Source organism: Papio anubis, chromosome X (assembly GCF_008728515.1).
Source record: "Papio anubis isolate 15944 chromosome X, Panubis1.0, whole genome shotgun sequence".
NCBI classification, from domain to species: domain Eukaryota; kingdom Metazoa; phylum Chordata; class Mammalia; order Primates; family Cercopithecidae; genus Papio; species Papio anubis.
This window is the reverse complement of record NC_044996.1, coordinates 126,543,095-126,557,861: the sequence shown is the minus strand read 5'-3', so window position 1 is coordinate 126,557,861 and position 14,767 is coordinate 126,543,095. Positions and strand designations below refer to the sequence as shown.

The 14,767-nt window shown below is 43.9% G+C and overlaps 1 protein-coding gene across 6 annotated transcripts in view; it reads right to left on the bottom strand.

Annotated features, from left to right (window-relative positions):
- The window catches only part of PHKA2 (phosphorylase kinase regulatory subunit alpha 2), a 99,582-nt gene extending 85,453 nt beyond the window's left edge, over positions 1–14,129 (bottom strand). For 5 of the 6 annotated variants that reach the window (XR_002519606.2, XR_002519605.2, XM_009197292.3 and 2 more), the window contains exon 1: positions 13,014–14,129. Coding sequence is in view for 3 of the 6 variants with exons in the window: in XM_009197292.3 (XP_009195556.1) it covers positions 13,014–13,091 (78 nt within the window). In the remaining 3 variants the exon portion in view is untranslated. The remainder of the gene's footprint in view (positions 1–13,013) is intronic. The other variant, XM_021933021.1, reaches the window with a different exon arrangement.
- Between the last annotated feature and the right edge of the window lie 638 nt (positions 14,130–14,767).

Sequence of the window (14,767 nt, the reverse complement as noted above, 5' to 3'; positions counted from 1 at the left end):
CACTTAGTTATACTATGTTTCCCATCATCCCTTGCAGTTCCACATGGCCCTGTGCTTGAGTTTTAGCCAAAGGAATGTGAATGAAAGTAAAGTGCACAACTTCCATGCCTTGCCCATAAAGCCCTCCCACAAATAATGTTTTGTACTTTCCTGGTACACCAGCAGGATGTCTACATCCAGGGTAACCTTGGAAGTTGCACATTGAAGACGGTAAGGCCACTGGTAGCCCAGGTATCTGGGTGAAGCCCCTAATGACCTAGACCCACAATGGGCTGTTATATGTGTACAAAATAAACTTCTGTGTTTAGCCAATGAAATTTGGGTTTTGTTTGTCACAGCAGTTAGCCTACCTTAATACATCTTCTCGTGAGTGATACATGACACTTACCTCTGTTTCATAACCTTACCAACACTTAGAATTATGCTTTAATATTGTTGCCATCTGTAAGTCTGAATTTGTTTTAATTTGCTTTACTTTTTCAGATTGCTAGTGAAGTTGAGCCATCGTTTAGCCCGTTTATTAGCTTTCTCCTCTGCACACTGCTTGTTTACATTGTAGAATACAATATTACTACAGAAATATATAAAACTACTATAAATGATGAAGGGAATCAACTTAAAGGGATACAGTGAAGTAAGTCAACTGGATTTAAAATATTTTTTGGTTATTCTGGTACTATGTTGCAAATCCCTTCTCTTTGTAATGAAAAGAGAATTATTTACAAACCCAGAAGCTAAACAATGATGGTACCTGCTATCTCATCAAACAAGCACTCAACTAAGATGGAAACTTGAATCCAATCAATTATATAAATGGCTGACTCTCTAAGGACTCTCTTAGGATTAAGCTTTTGTATTAGTTATATATTGCTAAATAACAAGTAATTCAAAAACTTGGTAACTTAAAACCAATAAACCTCTATTATCTCTCACAGTTTCTGTGGGTCAGCAATTCAGAAGCAGCTTTAACTGGGTGGGTCTGGCTCAAAGCCTCTCAAAGTTTCAGTCAAGATGTTGGCCAGGGCTGCAGTCATCTGAGAGCTTGACTAGGGCAGAAGATCTGCTTCCAAGACGTGATTCAAAAATCTTTCCCATTCTGTAGTTCATCTCTTAGCCTTGTTTAGATAAACTTCTTGTCATAAGAGGTTTTGCTTTTGCATATAGTTGAATTATCAATTTATTTTATGATTTATGATTATTTTTATTTTCTTAAAGAAATCATTTCCTGTCTCAAGATCATAAAAGTGTACTATTTTAAGTTTTATAGCTTTGCTTTTCATATTTAAGTCTTTATTCTCTCTAGAATTTATTCTTGTGTATGGTCTAAGAGAAAGAATTTCTTTTTTTCCATATAGACAACCAATTGTCCTAACATTTTTTATTGAATAATCTATCCTTTCTGTTCCTGAGGTCGTCTTCTTTTCCACTGGTCTATTTGTCTGCTTCTGTGCCAATATCACACAATTTTAATGACCTTAGATTTATGTTTTGAAATCTGGTAAGGCATTCCTTCCCCTCTTCTATTTAAAATGTGTCTTGGCTATTCTTGGCCCCTTACTACAGCATGTGACTTTTAGGATCAATTTCCCTGAAAAAGTCTCTTTGGGTTTGGATTGGCAGTCCACTGAATTTCTACATTAATTTGGGGAGAATATATCTTTACAACACTGAATCTTCCCATTCAAGAACATGCTGTGTCTCTCCTCATATTTGTCTTCTTTTATGTCCCTCAATAGAGCTTTAAAACTTTCTCCAGGCATGTCTAGCCCTTGCATTAGATTTATTCAACAGTTTTCGTTGCTACTGTGAATGCTTTTCTAAGAAATGATAACATTTACGAATTGTTTGCGGCTGCCGTAAAGGGGTACCTTCATTACTGCATATGGATCTTATATGTGGCAAACTTGCTTGAAAAATGGAAAACTCTAGTTCCACTCGCTTTGGGTTTTCTGTAGCACTTTTTTCTGCAAATAATAATCTCCATGATTCTTATTTCCTTTTCATGTCTGTTACATGGGGGCACAATTACAATGCTGAAGAGAGGGGGTGATGGTGGGGATCCTTAAAGTTCTTGACTTTAAATCTTTCCCCAATACATTACTTACGAGCTTTGTAGATTTATTTTCACATTACCTTTTATCAAGATAATAAAATTCGAGTGTATGCCTCATTGTCTAAGAGGTGCTTTTTCTGAGACGGGGTCTCACTCTGTCACCCAAGCTGGAGTGTAGTAGCATGATCTTGGCTCACTGCAACCTTCACCTCCCGGGTTCAAGCGATTCTCCTGCCTCAGTCTCCCAAGTAGCTGGGATTACAGGTGCCCGACACCACACCCTAATTTTTGTAATTTTAGTAGAGACAGGGTTTCACCATGTTGGCCAGGCTGGTCTCAAACTCCTGACCTCAGGTGATCCATCCGCCTCGGCCTCCCAAAATGCTGGGATTACAGGTGTGAGCCACCGCGCCTGGCCTTAAGAGGTGCTTTTAAAATCATTAATGGATACTGAATTTTGTCAAATGCTTTTCTACATCTATTGAGATGATCACACTGTTTTTCTTCTTTAATTTATTAATGTGGTAAAAATACATTAATAGATTTTATAGTAAATTTCCTTGTATTTGGTGGATGAACCACACCTGATCATGATGTTTTTTATACACACTGCTTGATTCATTTTCTTAGTATTTCACTTCATGTATTAAATATCAATATTCATAAGTGAATTTCCTCTATAAGTTTTATGTTTTAGCATGCCTTGTTTGACTATGGTATCATGGGGTATTGGCCATCTGAAAGGAGTTGAGAGCTGTCTCTCTTTATCTTTTATCTGAAACAGTTTAAGATAGGGATTATCTGTTAATCCCTTGCCCCTCTGTCAACAACAATGGAGTCACTGTACCCACTGGGCAAAATGCCAGCTCTGGCTAAATCTGCCTCTGCCAACTCTGAGGGTGCACTCATGCAGCTGAATGTGGCTGGAGAAAAATACACAGCCACGCTGACTGAACTCCCTTTAAATTAATGACCCTTAATGCTGTCCAACGATTGTCTAGAAATCCCTTGTTCATTCATTCCCTTTTTCTCCTAAAGGACTGCTTCGTACCTTCTCTCTCAAACCTCCAATAACTCCTCCCCATCCTCATTCTCAGCTAGTGACCGTGCTTCACATTTTGCTGAGAAGGCAGAAGCAATCAAAAGGGAACATGGTGCCAATGCGCCCTGTTTCCCTCTTGTTTTGATGGATGAGCTATCTGTGCTCCTCTCTAAGGTCACCTGCAATATATGTGCTACAATCTACCTGTTCTCATGCATGCCAGGACTTTGCTTCTTGCATTATCAGTTTTCCCCTGTCTACTAGATCATTCCCACCAGATACATAATTTCTCACATTAAAAAAACCCTCCCAACCCCATATCTCCACCCAACCACTGCTCTTATTTACAGTAGAACTCTTCAGAAGAACTGTTTAAATTCAGAATCTTCAGTTTCTGTCCTTTCCTTCTCTCTTGAGTCCAATTTGCCCGATTTTTGTGTCTTACACTCCATATAGACTGTTGGACATGGTCACCAATAACTTCCACATCCCCAAATCTAATGGTCAACTCTTAGTCTTGATGCTACTTGACCTTGTCTCATTATTAGCCTTTTACTCATCTGATTACTTCCTCCTCCTTGAATCACCTTCTCGACTTCTATCTTCGTCAGTTTGGGTGGTTTTAACAAAATACCATAGACTGGGTGGCCTAAACAACAGAAATATATTTCTTGCAATTACTGGAGGCTAGGAAATCTGAGACCAGGGTGCCAGCAGGGTCAAGTTCTAGTGAGGGCCCTCCTCCTGGCTTGCAGATGGCCACCTTCTTGCTGTGAGCTCACATGGTAGTGGTGAGGAGAATCATCTCTTTTGTGTCTCTTCTTAGAATGGCATTATTCCCATTCATCAGGACCCTACCCTTATGACCTAATCATCTCCCAAAGGCCCCACCTCCTAATGCCATCACCTTGAGATTAGGGCTTCAACATAGGACTTTGGGGGGACACTGACCCTTGGTTGCTTTTCCTGCTACTTCCGTGATGGCTTCTTCTCGTCCCCCTTGGCAACACCTCCCCCTCATAATCTGGATCTCTTCATTTTCGGGGGTCTCCTCTTTGAACCTCATCTCTTTTCTGTCTGTACTTATTCCCGTGATCTCGTCTCGTCTCAGGGTCTTTTAACCTCCACACATATACCAATGACTCCCACATTTCTGTCTCCAGCCCAGACCACTCCCCTAACTTCTAGACTCACATATTCAGCTGCCTACTTATCATTTCTACTTGGATACTGATATGATTTGGCTCTGTGTCCTCACCCAAATCTCATCTTGAATTGTACTCCCACAATTCCCACATGTTGTGGGAGGGACCTGGTGGGAGGTAACTGAATCATGGGGGCAGGTCTTTCCCACGCTGTACTCATATAGTAAGTCTCATGAGATCTGATGGTATAAAAAGCGGAGTTTTTCTGCACAAGCACTCCTCTCTTTGCCTGCTGCCATCCACATAAGATGTGACTTGCTCCTCCTTGTCTTCCGCCATGATTGTGAGGCTTCCCCAGCCACGTGGAACTGTAAGTCCAATTAAATCTCTTTTTTTTGGTAAACTGCCCAGTCTCAGGCATGTCTTTATCAGTAGCATGAAAACGGACTAATACAGATGCCTAACAGACATCTCAAACTTAATAAAACTCTATCTTCCACCCCAAACTTGCTTCCCCACAATTTTCTCCATTGCAGTAAATGGTAATTCCATACTACCAGTTGTTTAAGCCTAAAATCTTGAAGTCATTCTTGACTTTTCTTTTTTCACAAATGCAATACTCACTCCACCATGAAATCCTGTTGTCTCTACCTTCGAAATTTACCCCAAATCTCACCATTCCACACTGTCTCCACTTGAACAACCCTTGTCTGAGTCATCATGCTCCAACTGCAGAAACTTCCTAACGGGTCATTCATTCTGCTTTGCCCCGTGGTCCCCTACAGTAAATATTCCATGCAGCCAATGGAGTGATTATTTTCAAACATGATTCGGATTATATCATTCCCCTGCTCAAAACCCTCTCAGGGCTTCCCTTCTCACTCAGAATAAAAGTCAAATTATTTATTTATTTATTTATTTTTGAGATAAAGTCTCACTCTGTCACCCAGGCTGGAGTGCGGTGGCACGATCTCAGCTCACTGCAACCTCCGCCTCCCGGGTTCAGGTGATTCTCGCGCCTCAGCCTCCCGAACAGCTAGGATTACAGTTGCCTGCCACCACACCCGGTCAATTTTTTAATTTTTAGTAGAGACAGAGTTTCACCATGTTGGCCAGGCTGGTCTCAAACTCCTGACCTCAGGTGATCCACCTGCCTCGGCCTCCCAAAGTGCTAGGATTACATGCGTGAGCCACTGCGCTTGGGCCAAATTCTTTAATTTCCAAGATACATAAAGAAATCAATCTCTAAATGTTCCTTGGTCCTTCTCTGTAAAAGTATCTTGGACTAGGACTTTTTGGACTCATTCCATTTCTTTAAGGGTTACCGGTCTAATCAGGATTTAATTTTTTCTTAACACTGGTAACCTTTATCTAGAAAACAGCCCACTCTTAATGTAGTAGTCCTTCCTTGTCTGGTTTTGCTTTCTATCATTTCAGTTACTAGTGGTCAACTGTGGTCTGAAAATACTACCCACAATAAAATACTTTGAGAGAGAGAGAGAGAGGCCACATTCACATAATTTTTATTATAGTATATTGTTATAATTGTTCAATTTTATTATATTTCTTAATCTCTTACTTATAAACTTTCTCATATGTATCTATGTACAGGGAAAAAACATAGTATATATAGGGTTGCTACTATCTATGGTTTCAGGCACCCATGGGGTCTGGAATGTATCGCCTGTGAATAAGGGGGACTCCTGTATTGTTCATTTGTCCCTCCTCCCTCCCCCCATCCCTCTCACCAACCCTGCCAGAAGTCTGCCTATTTACCAGTCTTTTCAAAAAATCAGCTTTTCACTTTGTCCATCTTTGCTGTCTGTTTTATAGCACATTAATTGCTGCTTGTACCCTTATTATTTCCTTTCTTCTATTTTCTTGAATACAATCTGTTCTTTTCACAACTGTGAGTTTATTAATTTTTAAATCTTCCTTCTTTTCCAATATATACATGTAAGGATATAAATTTCAAACTCCACCTTAGCTGTAATCCCATACATTTTTATTTGGAATGTTTTTGCTGTCATTCAGTTCTAACTCTTTCGTAACTTCTGTTATAATTTCTTTTTTAATCCATGACATATTCAGAAGCAGGCTAGATAAGTTTCCAAACATACATGGGAGGCATTAGCAATTGTTTGTTACTGCTCTCTAATTTTCTTGCATTTTGGCCAAAAAAAATGTGGCATGCATAAAGTTGATCTTTCAGTATTTTTTTGAGATTTCCCTTATATTCTAATCTGTCATCACTTTTTGAAAAATATATCTTGTGAAGCTGAAACAAATAAGTATTTTCTATTGGTTCAGTGTGGAATTCTATGTAAGTGTACTTAATCAAATTTGTTTCTTACAGTGCTCCAATTTTCTATGGCCTAATTATTTCTCTGCTTGATCTAACAGTATCTGAGAGAGGGGGTTTAAAAACTCTCACTATGATTATGGATTTGTCAACTTCTCCTACAGTTAGGTCAAATTTTGCTTTACATACTTTGAAGCTATTTTGTTAGTATTCTGCAGATTTAAAATTGCTGTATTTTTCTTGGTGAATTAGCCCTCTGTCATCTAGCAATACCATTCTGTATCCCTAATATAATTTTAAAAAATTTTCAAAGTCTACTTGGTCTGATATTCATAGATCAACGTATTTTTGGTTAGTTTTGCTCAGTATATCTTGTCCCACTATATTACTTTCAACCTCTCAGTATCCTATGTTTTAGGTTTTGTCTCTTACAAATGACATACACCTTTTAAAGTTTTAAAAAATAATTTCTATTATCTGGGCTAGGTACAGAGGTTCACGCCTGTAATCCCAGCACTTTGGGAGGCCAAGACGGGCAGATCACCTGAGGTATGGAATTCGAGACCAGCCTGGTCAACATGGCAAAACCCGTCTCTACTAAAAATACAAAAATTAGCCGAGCATGATGGTGCCTGTAATACCAGCTACTCGGGAGGCTGAGGCAGGAGAAATTGCTTGAACTTGGGAGGCAGAGGTTGCAGTGAGCCAAGATCATGCCACTGCACTCCAGCCTGGGTGACAGCAAGACTCTGTCTCAAAATAATAATAATAATTTGTACTATCTGGCAGATTTCAGCATTCATACTTGTGACAGGTGGAGATACTCACCACTATGCTAATGAGGAAGACTCTTGCTGTGATTACTAATACTGTGTAGTTGGATTTATTTGCATCTTATTTTGTACTTTATATTTACCACACTTTTTTCTTTACTTCCTACCCTCCCCAGTAGCCTTTTCCTCCCTTCAGCCAGATGATCAGATTTTCTTTATTCTGCTATCGTTTTTAAAATTATATATTACAGAGGCCGGGCGTGGTGGCTTACGCCTATAATCCCAGCACTTTAGGAGGCCGAGGCGGGCAGATCATGAGGTCAGGAGATTGAGATCATCCTGGCTAACATGGTGAAAGCCCGTGTCTACTAAAAATACAAAAAAATAGCCAGGCGTGGCAGCATGCGCCTATAGTCCCAGCTACTCAGGAGGCTGAGGCAGGAGAATCACTTGAACCTGAGAGGCAGAGGTTGTAGTGAGCCGAGATCGCACCGCTGCACTCCAGCCTGGGTGACAGAGTGAGACTCCATCTCAAAAAAAAATTAAAATGAAAATAAAGTTATATATGCCACATATATTAACGGTAATGCATAAACACAAACTCTTATCTTAAAAGCTATGATAATACCTTCATCATCCTTCTTAATGAGATAAGGCCCTTAGAATGCTTTCACTACTGGCTGGGAGCTCACGCCTGTAATCCCAGCACTCCGGGAGGCCGAGGCAGGTGGATCACTTGACGTCAGGAGTTCAAGACCAGCCTGGCATGGTGAAACCCCATCTCTACTTAAAATACAAAAATTAACCAGGTATGGTAGCACACACCTGTAATCCCAGCTACTCCGGAGGTTGAGGCAGGAGAATCGCTGGAACCCAGGAGGTGGGGGCTGCAGTGAGCTGAGATCATGTCACTGCACTCCAGCCTGGGCAACAGAGCAAGACTGTCTCAAAAAAAAACCAAAAAAACAAAAAAACACTTTCACTCCAGTCTCTTCCTATTCTTCTGTCATATTATTATTTTCTAGTACTTAATTATATCTTTTTTAACTCCCAAATTCCTCTTCATTATTGTTACTATTTGTTCCATACTCCATGTTTTATTTATTCCATTTTTCTCATTTTAAATTCCATGGCCATTAAATAACAGTATTTACTGTCCCAGTCTCTTAGTTATTTGCTTTATTATACTAAATAATCTGTCGTTACAGTGAACACTGCCTTGACCATTGTTTTTCCTTCTGATCCATATTCTCTTATCACCACTTCATACTTACTACTTTTATTAAGGAGCCTTCAAACAGCTGTTAGTGAAAAAAATGTACAAAGTTCATATTTCTTACCTGAGCCAAAACAATCTAAAAATTTCTTTTTTTAAAGGCAACAAATGTTTAATGATACTTCCTAGAGTATATATTTACAAAAGCAAACCTGCAAAAGGACATTTTGTAACCACAACTCTTTCATTCTTTGCATTAAAGATCCAAATAATATTTAGCAGCAAGTATATTTGGCAAATGACTAATAGGAAAAGTTCTTCTCTTTCACAGATACAGGAAAAGGAATTCATTAAGATGTTAGCTTAACTAATAATTTAATTTAATAATTCCTATTTAATATTTAATAATTTAATTAATTTAATAATTTTAGCCTTTACTGAAATTATGTGAGCCAACTATTGCCTCTAACGGAAGAATGATTGTAGGGAAAAGAGAGATCAGACTGTTACTGTGTCTATGTAGAAAAGGAAGACATAAGAAACTCCATTTTGATTCGTACCCTGAACAATTGTTTTGCCTTGAGATGCTGTTAATCCATAACTTCAGCCCCAGCCTTGTGCTCACAAAAACATGTGTTGTATGGAATCAAGGTTTAAGGGATCTAGGGCTGTGCAGGATGTGCCTTGTTAACAAAATGTTTACAGGCCAGTATGCTTGGTAAAAGTCATTGCCACTCTCCAGTCTCAATAAACCAGGGGCACAATGCACTGTGGAAAGTCGCAGTGACCTCTGCCCTGGAAAGCCGGGTATTGTCCAAGATTTCTCCTCACTGAGACAGCCTGAGATATGGCCTCGTGGGACGGGCAAGACCTGACCATCCCCCAGCCTGACACCCGTGAAGGGTCTGTGCTGAGGAGGATTAGTAAAAGAGGAAGGCCTCTTGCAGTTGAGATAGAGGAAGGCCACTGTCTCCTGTCTGCCCCTGGGAACTGAATGCCTCGGTATAAAACCTGATTGTACATTCGTTCTATTCTGAGATAGGAGAAAAACCGCCCTGTGGCGGGAGGCGAGATAATGCTGGCGGCAATGCTGCTCTGTTACTCTTTACTCCACTGAGATGTTTGGGCGGAGAAAAGCATAAATCTAGCCTACGTGCACACCCAGGCATAGTACCTTCACCTGAACTTATTTGTGACACAGATTCCTTTGCTCACATGTTTTCCTGCTGACCTTCTCCCCACTATCACCCTGTTCTCCTGCCGCATTCCCCTTGCTGAGATACTGAAACTAGTAATTAATAAATACTGAGGGAACTCAGAGACCAGTGCCGGTGCAGGTCCTCCGTATGCTGAGTGCCGGCCTCCTGGGCCCACTATTCTTTCTCTATACTTTGCCTCTGTGTCTTATTTCTTTTCTCAGTCTCTCATCCCACCTGACGAGAAATACCCACAGGTGTGGCGGGGCAGGCCACACCTTCAAATGATGATTAGCTGATTAGCTTGACATATTTAACACAATGATTTCTAACAAATGAAACCAATGTAAATTGATCTCAATTTAAAAAGCAAATCAGAAACAGAGTTCAGAGTTGTTACCAGCTGACACTAAAAAAATGCCTCCTAAACATCGGCACATATCTACAGAAGGTGGGGAGATACAGCATAAACTTTAGAAACCATTCGTGCAGCTCATTCATTTTCTTTAAATTTTGGTAAAATATGCATAACATAAAAGTGCTCATTCATTTTTCCAGAGTAGTTAGGGGATCTGCCTAAGATTACTCAGAGAAGGTGGTGAGGCCTTGAATGGGTTAGGGCTCTACAACTGTGCACACTAGTTGTGGGGGTGAATGGGTGCAATTCTGCACTTGTGGATGCATGACATTTACCCGGCAGAACTGTGCTGGGAGTATCCTGGTTAGTCAGGAAGGGAAAAAGAGGGCAAACATGAGGGTTACTCACCAACTACCCCCAAAATAAATACAACTAAAGGCTCACACAACTTTTTTTTAATCATTAAAATGTTGGGGAGGAAAGTCCAATCTCACAGATTTGCTTTCATGAGAAGACAATTCTTTCGCTTCTGAGGGAAGGCAAGCCTGGACAGATAGCTGGGTTATTAGGATGGCTCAGGTCCTGCAGTAAGTCTTTTACCAACAAGGACTTAAGGGTACCTTTCATGCCTTTGGCCACTGCTTGATGCAAAGGAAGGAAACTGATGAGATCTCAGTACTTAGGCTCTCTTGGCATCAATGGGGAGATATATTTATGCTCAAGGAATGAGGAGCTGTAGCAGGACCTTCAGGAAAGGGCGCACCATGAGCCAGAGTACTCCTGCAAGGACCATGAGGCCTGGGCACAAACATGTGGTCTCTATCAAAGTCATGACACCACCAAGAGCACTCATTATTTACTGCTGCCCAGTAGGTGCCAGACAAGGTAGTAGGCACTAATTTTTTCCTTAGAAACACTCAGTGGAAGCAAGTGTTATTATCCTCACTTTACAGATGAGGGCATGGACTCAGAAGGGATCAAGAAAGATCACACATGTCATTCAAGGCAGAGCAGAGGATTCAAACCCAGGTCTGACAAAAGAACTAAGCTTCATCAGCAATCCTTAAAGCCCCCTCCATCACAGTCATGAAGGGAAAGGTTTTTCAACTTGGATTTTAAAACACTTTATAGATGTAATTAGAATATACTCCAAGGAGGAAGGGGAAAAATGACCTTCATTTGCCTGCCTACTACTTCTCCCACTCTCAACTTGAACATCATCTCTTCCAGGACTCCTCTCCTGCTCCCACAAACTGGGTGAGGGGTCCTTCCTCAAAGTTCCCAAAATAAAGACCATCATCCTTCATGTGCAATCTCAAGCTCTGAAAATTTAAAGTGTTTTCGTAAGTTTGCAGCAAGCTCTTTTGGTGGCAAAAGATGAGCCCAACTAATGCGAAACTCTTTTCAGCATTTACTGAAATTATGTGAATATTCATATTCTGATGTGGAAGTAATAACCTGTTTGATGAAGGGGTGCTGCCCAGATCTGGCTGCAGTTATTATGGCATATATAGTACGTTGTACGCATATTACCTTTCTAAAAGCCAAACATTTCTGATGGGCAAACTACAACTGGTCCAAAGGGTTTCAGATAATGGACTCTGAGGCCAGGTTCAGTGGCTCATGCCTGTAATCCCAGCACTTTTGGGAGGCCGTGGTGAGAGGATGACTTGAGGTCAGGAGGTCAAGACCAGCCTGGCCAACGCAGTGAAACCCCGTCACTACTAAAAATGCAAAAATTAGCTGGGCGTGGTGGCGCACGCCTGTAGTCCCAGCTACTCGGGAGGCTGAGGCAGGAGTTGCTTGAACCCGAGAGGCAGAGGTTGCAGTGAGCCGAGATCGCACCACTGCACTCCAGCCTGGGCGACAGAGTGAGACCCTGTCTCAAAAACAAACAAACAAACAACAACAAAGAAAACAGATAAAGGACTTTGGACCTATACCCTATGCATAAATGTTACTGCACTACGATCATTTATTCTTTGTAACCCCAGCACTTTGTAGAGTGCCTTGCGTATAACAGATACACTACAAATATTTCTTGAGGAAACAAGGCTAAGAAATTAGCTAAGAAGGGAAAACGGTCAGTGCCTTGGAAATGACCATGGCTCCCAACTTGCAGGTCAGGCCTCTAACCCCTGAATGCCACTGCCTTCGTTGACTTTGAAGGCCGTATAAATAGTTGCTGTTGATTGAGGGCAAGAAACATAGCTGCTGTCTTCACTAGGAATAAAAATAGTTCAGTGGTCTTACACTGATGGACCCACATATAATTTTGGCCCAGGAATACAAAGCATAGCAGGCATATTCATACCTCGGACCACATGGGCAGTGTCATAGGATCCTGTGAGTTTGGGAGCCTTTGGGTCTGACCTGCTACATGCAGTGACCTTTCTGGCCTCACAATTTTCTCATCTGTAAAATAGCAACCAAAGTAGCCCCAAAGGGCCTTCCAGGTGGGTCTCTACCAAGGCAGCTCACGGGAGGGACAGTAGCTGTCTCCCCACACTGCAGAGCCCTGCGTAAACTTCAGGAGCTTCTTCACTCCTGTCTACTGTTCTCATTCAGTGTAGTCTGTCCAACCGCCCCCCCCGCCCCACACACACACTTATTTTCTCGTCCAAAAAAAGCACAGTCAATGCAAAAACAGGCAGTTTGGACCCCGGGCACGGAGGAGGCTCATTCTCATCCTGAACAATGGCCAAAGAATTCTGTGAAAAGTAGCCGTAGCAACAGTTAGGTCCCCTGAATCTTAAGGAGAACGGCGTGGTAATGGGGTGGTAATCACTGGCTAGCAAGGACTAGATTCAAGTAGCAAACTCTTAATTGCAAGGTCTCAGGTCACAAGAGGGCCAGAGGCCTGGGGAGGAGAATGAGTGACAAGAGAGGGCAGTTCCACGCGTTCCCTGTGGGGCGGTCCCTCCTTACCTGGTAACACAGGATGGTTTGCTGCACCAGCCGCGCGTACCCGTCCAAGCGGACCCCGGAATTGCTCCTGCTCCGCATCTCCCAGACGCTCCCGGCCCGATCTGCCGCGTGGGCGCGGGACGTCGGGGCTGAGGCCTCCAAGCGGGTCTGGTTCCCGGACACTCACAGCCTTAGACAGTTCTCGGGATGGGACCGGGCCGGAGGAGGTCGAGACTTTTCTAAACGCTAGCCCCTAAGTCCGGTCGGAAAGCAAGCCAACCAGAGCTTCGCGCGGTGGGGAGGCGCGGGGGCGGGGACGGGGGCTGGAGCGATGAAGGTCCCGCCTCGGCCAGGCCTGCTGGGCTCCCGACACTCGCGGGAGCAGCGGGAAACCGGGTTCGGGCGTGGGGCGAGGACGCCCCTGCCAAGCCCCTTTTACGTCCCGGCGGTCGCGAGGAGGTCCCTCGGGCGGGAAGAAGACGCCCGCCCACCCCAGCCGCCTGGTAGCCCGCCCAGGCCGCGCTCAGCCCCGCCCCTGGCTCCGCCCCCGCCGCGGAGCGGAACCCTCCAAGTAGTGGCCTGAGGGGGAAGGAAAAGGGGGCGGCCCGGGAGAGTAGCTGCGAAATCAGCAACGGGCGGGAACCAGGTTGCCTCCCTGACTCCCTTCTCTCCCCGGCCGGCTGCCAACCACAGCCTAGGCCAGAGAAACAAGCCCTTCCGTCGCGGCCACCTGGGCGCCTTGAACCCGCCCTCCGGACCGCCCCCGCCCCCGCCGCAGAGTGGAACCTTTGGAGCCCTGGGGGGCACAGGTAAGGAGGTGGCCCCGCCCCGCGCCCTGGAACGACCCCCCCACGGCCCCGCCCACACCCCCGGCCCCGCCTCCGCCGCAGAGCGGAACCCTCAGAGTCACGGCCTCGTGGGGGGACGAAAAAGGAGGCGGCCCGCGGGAGTCTAGGGGAACCCGGCTCCGGGCGGGGAACGAGTTGGCTTCCCTGCGTGGTAGTGAGGAGCCCCCCGAGACGGGTGCCAATCCCACCCGAGGCCGGAGACAGAGGGCCGCCCACCGCGGCCGCCTGGGCACCCCTCTGAGGGTCAAGATTGTAGTCCTGCCCCTGGCCCCGTCTCCGCCGCCTAGCGGAACTGGAGTAGCGGGACCCAGCCCGGAAGAAAAAGGGGGAAGGCCCGGAGAGGTGCCCCAGTGACACCTCTGGCGCCTGTGACCCCGCCCCTAGCCACCTGGGCGCCGCTTCCCCGGGCAGGTTCGCAGTTCATCTCCCACAGGTCTACAGCTTGAAACTTGGCATTCGTTATAATGTTTCGTGGCTGCTGATAACCCACAGTTCACAATCTTCGACCTGGTATTCATTGTCCACCAATATCTGGCCCACATAGGAATTCACTGGACAGCTAGACTAATGTAATCATTGTTTCCGCAAGCTCTTTGCCAGTCTCCATGCATTTACTCTATGCTTGACCCCTTCGGCTCTTCCTCCTCCTCCTTGACTAACTGAAGCCTATCTTTCCCTTAACGGCCAGCTCAGCTCGTCTATTAGCCTTCCCCATTTTCTGAATTTCTATAGCCATTTGTTTAGTAAGAGCTTAAGACTTAGAGTCAGTTCAATATGAGTTCAAATGTCAGTTCTGCCATTTACAAGTGGTATGACCTTTTGCATCCCGTTTTACATGTTTGAACTTCAGTGTTCTCATCTGTAAAATGGGGATAATCATAGCACCTACCTCACAGGATGACTTAAGATCAAGAGGATGAATATAAA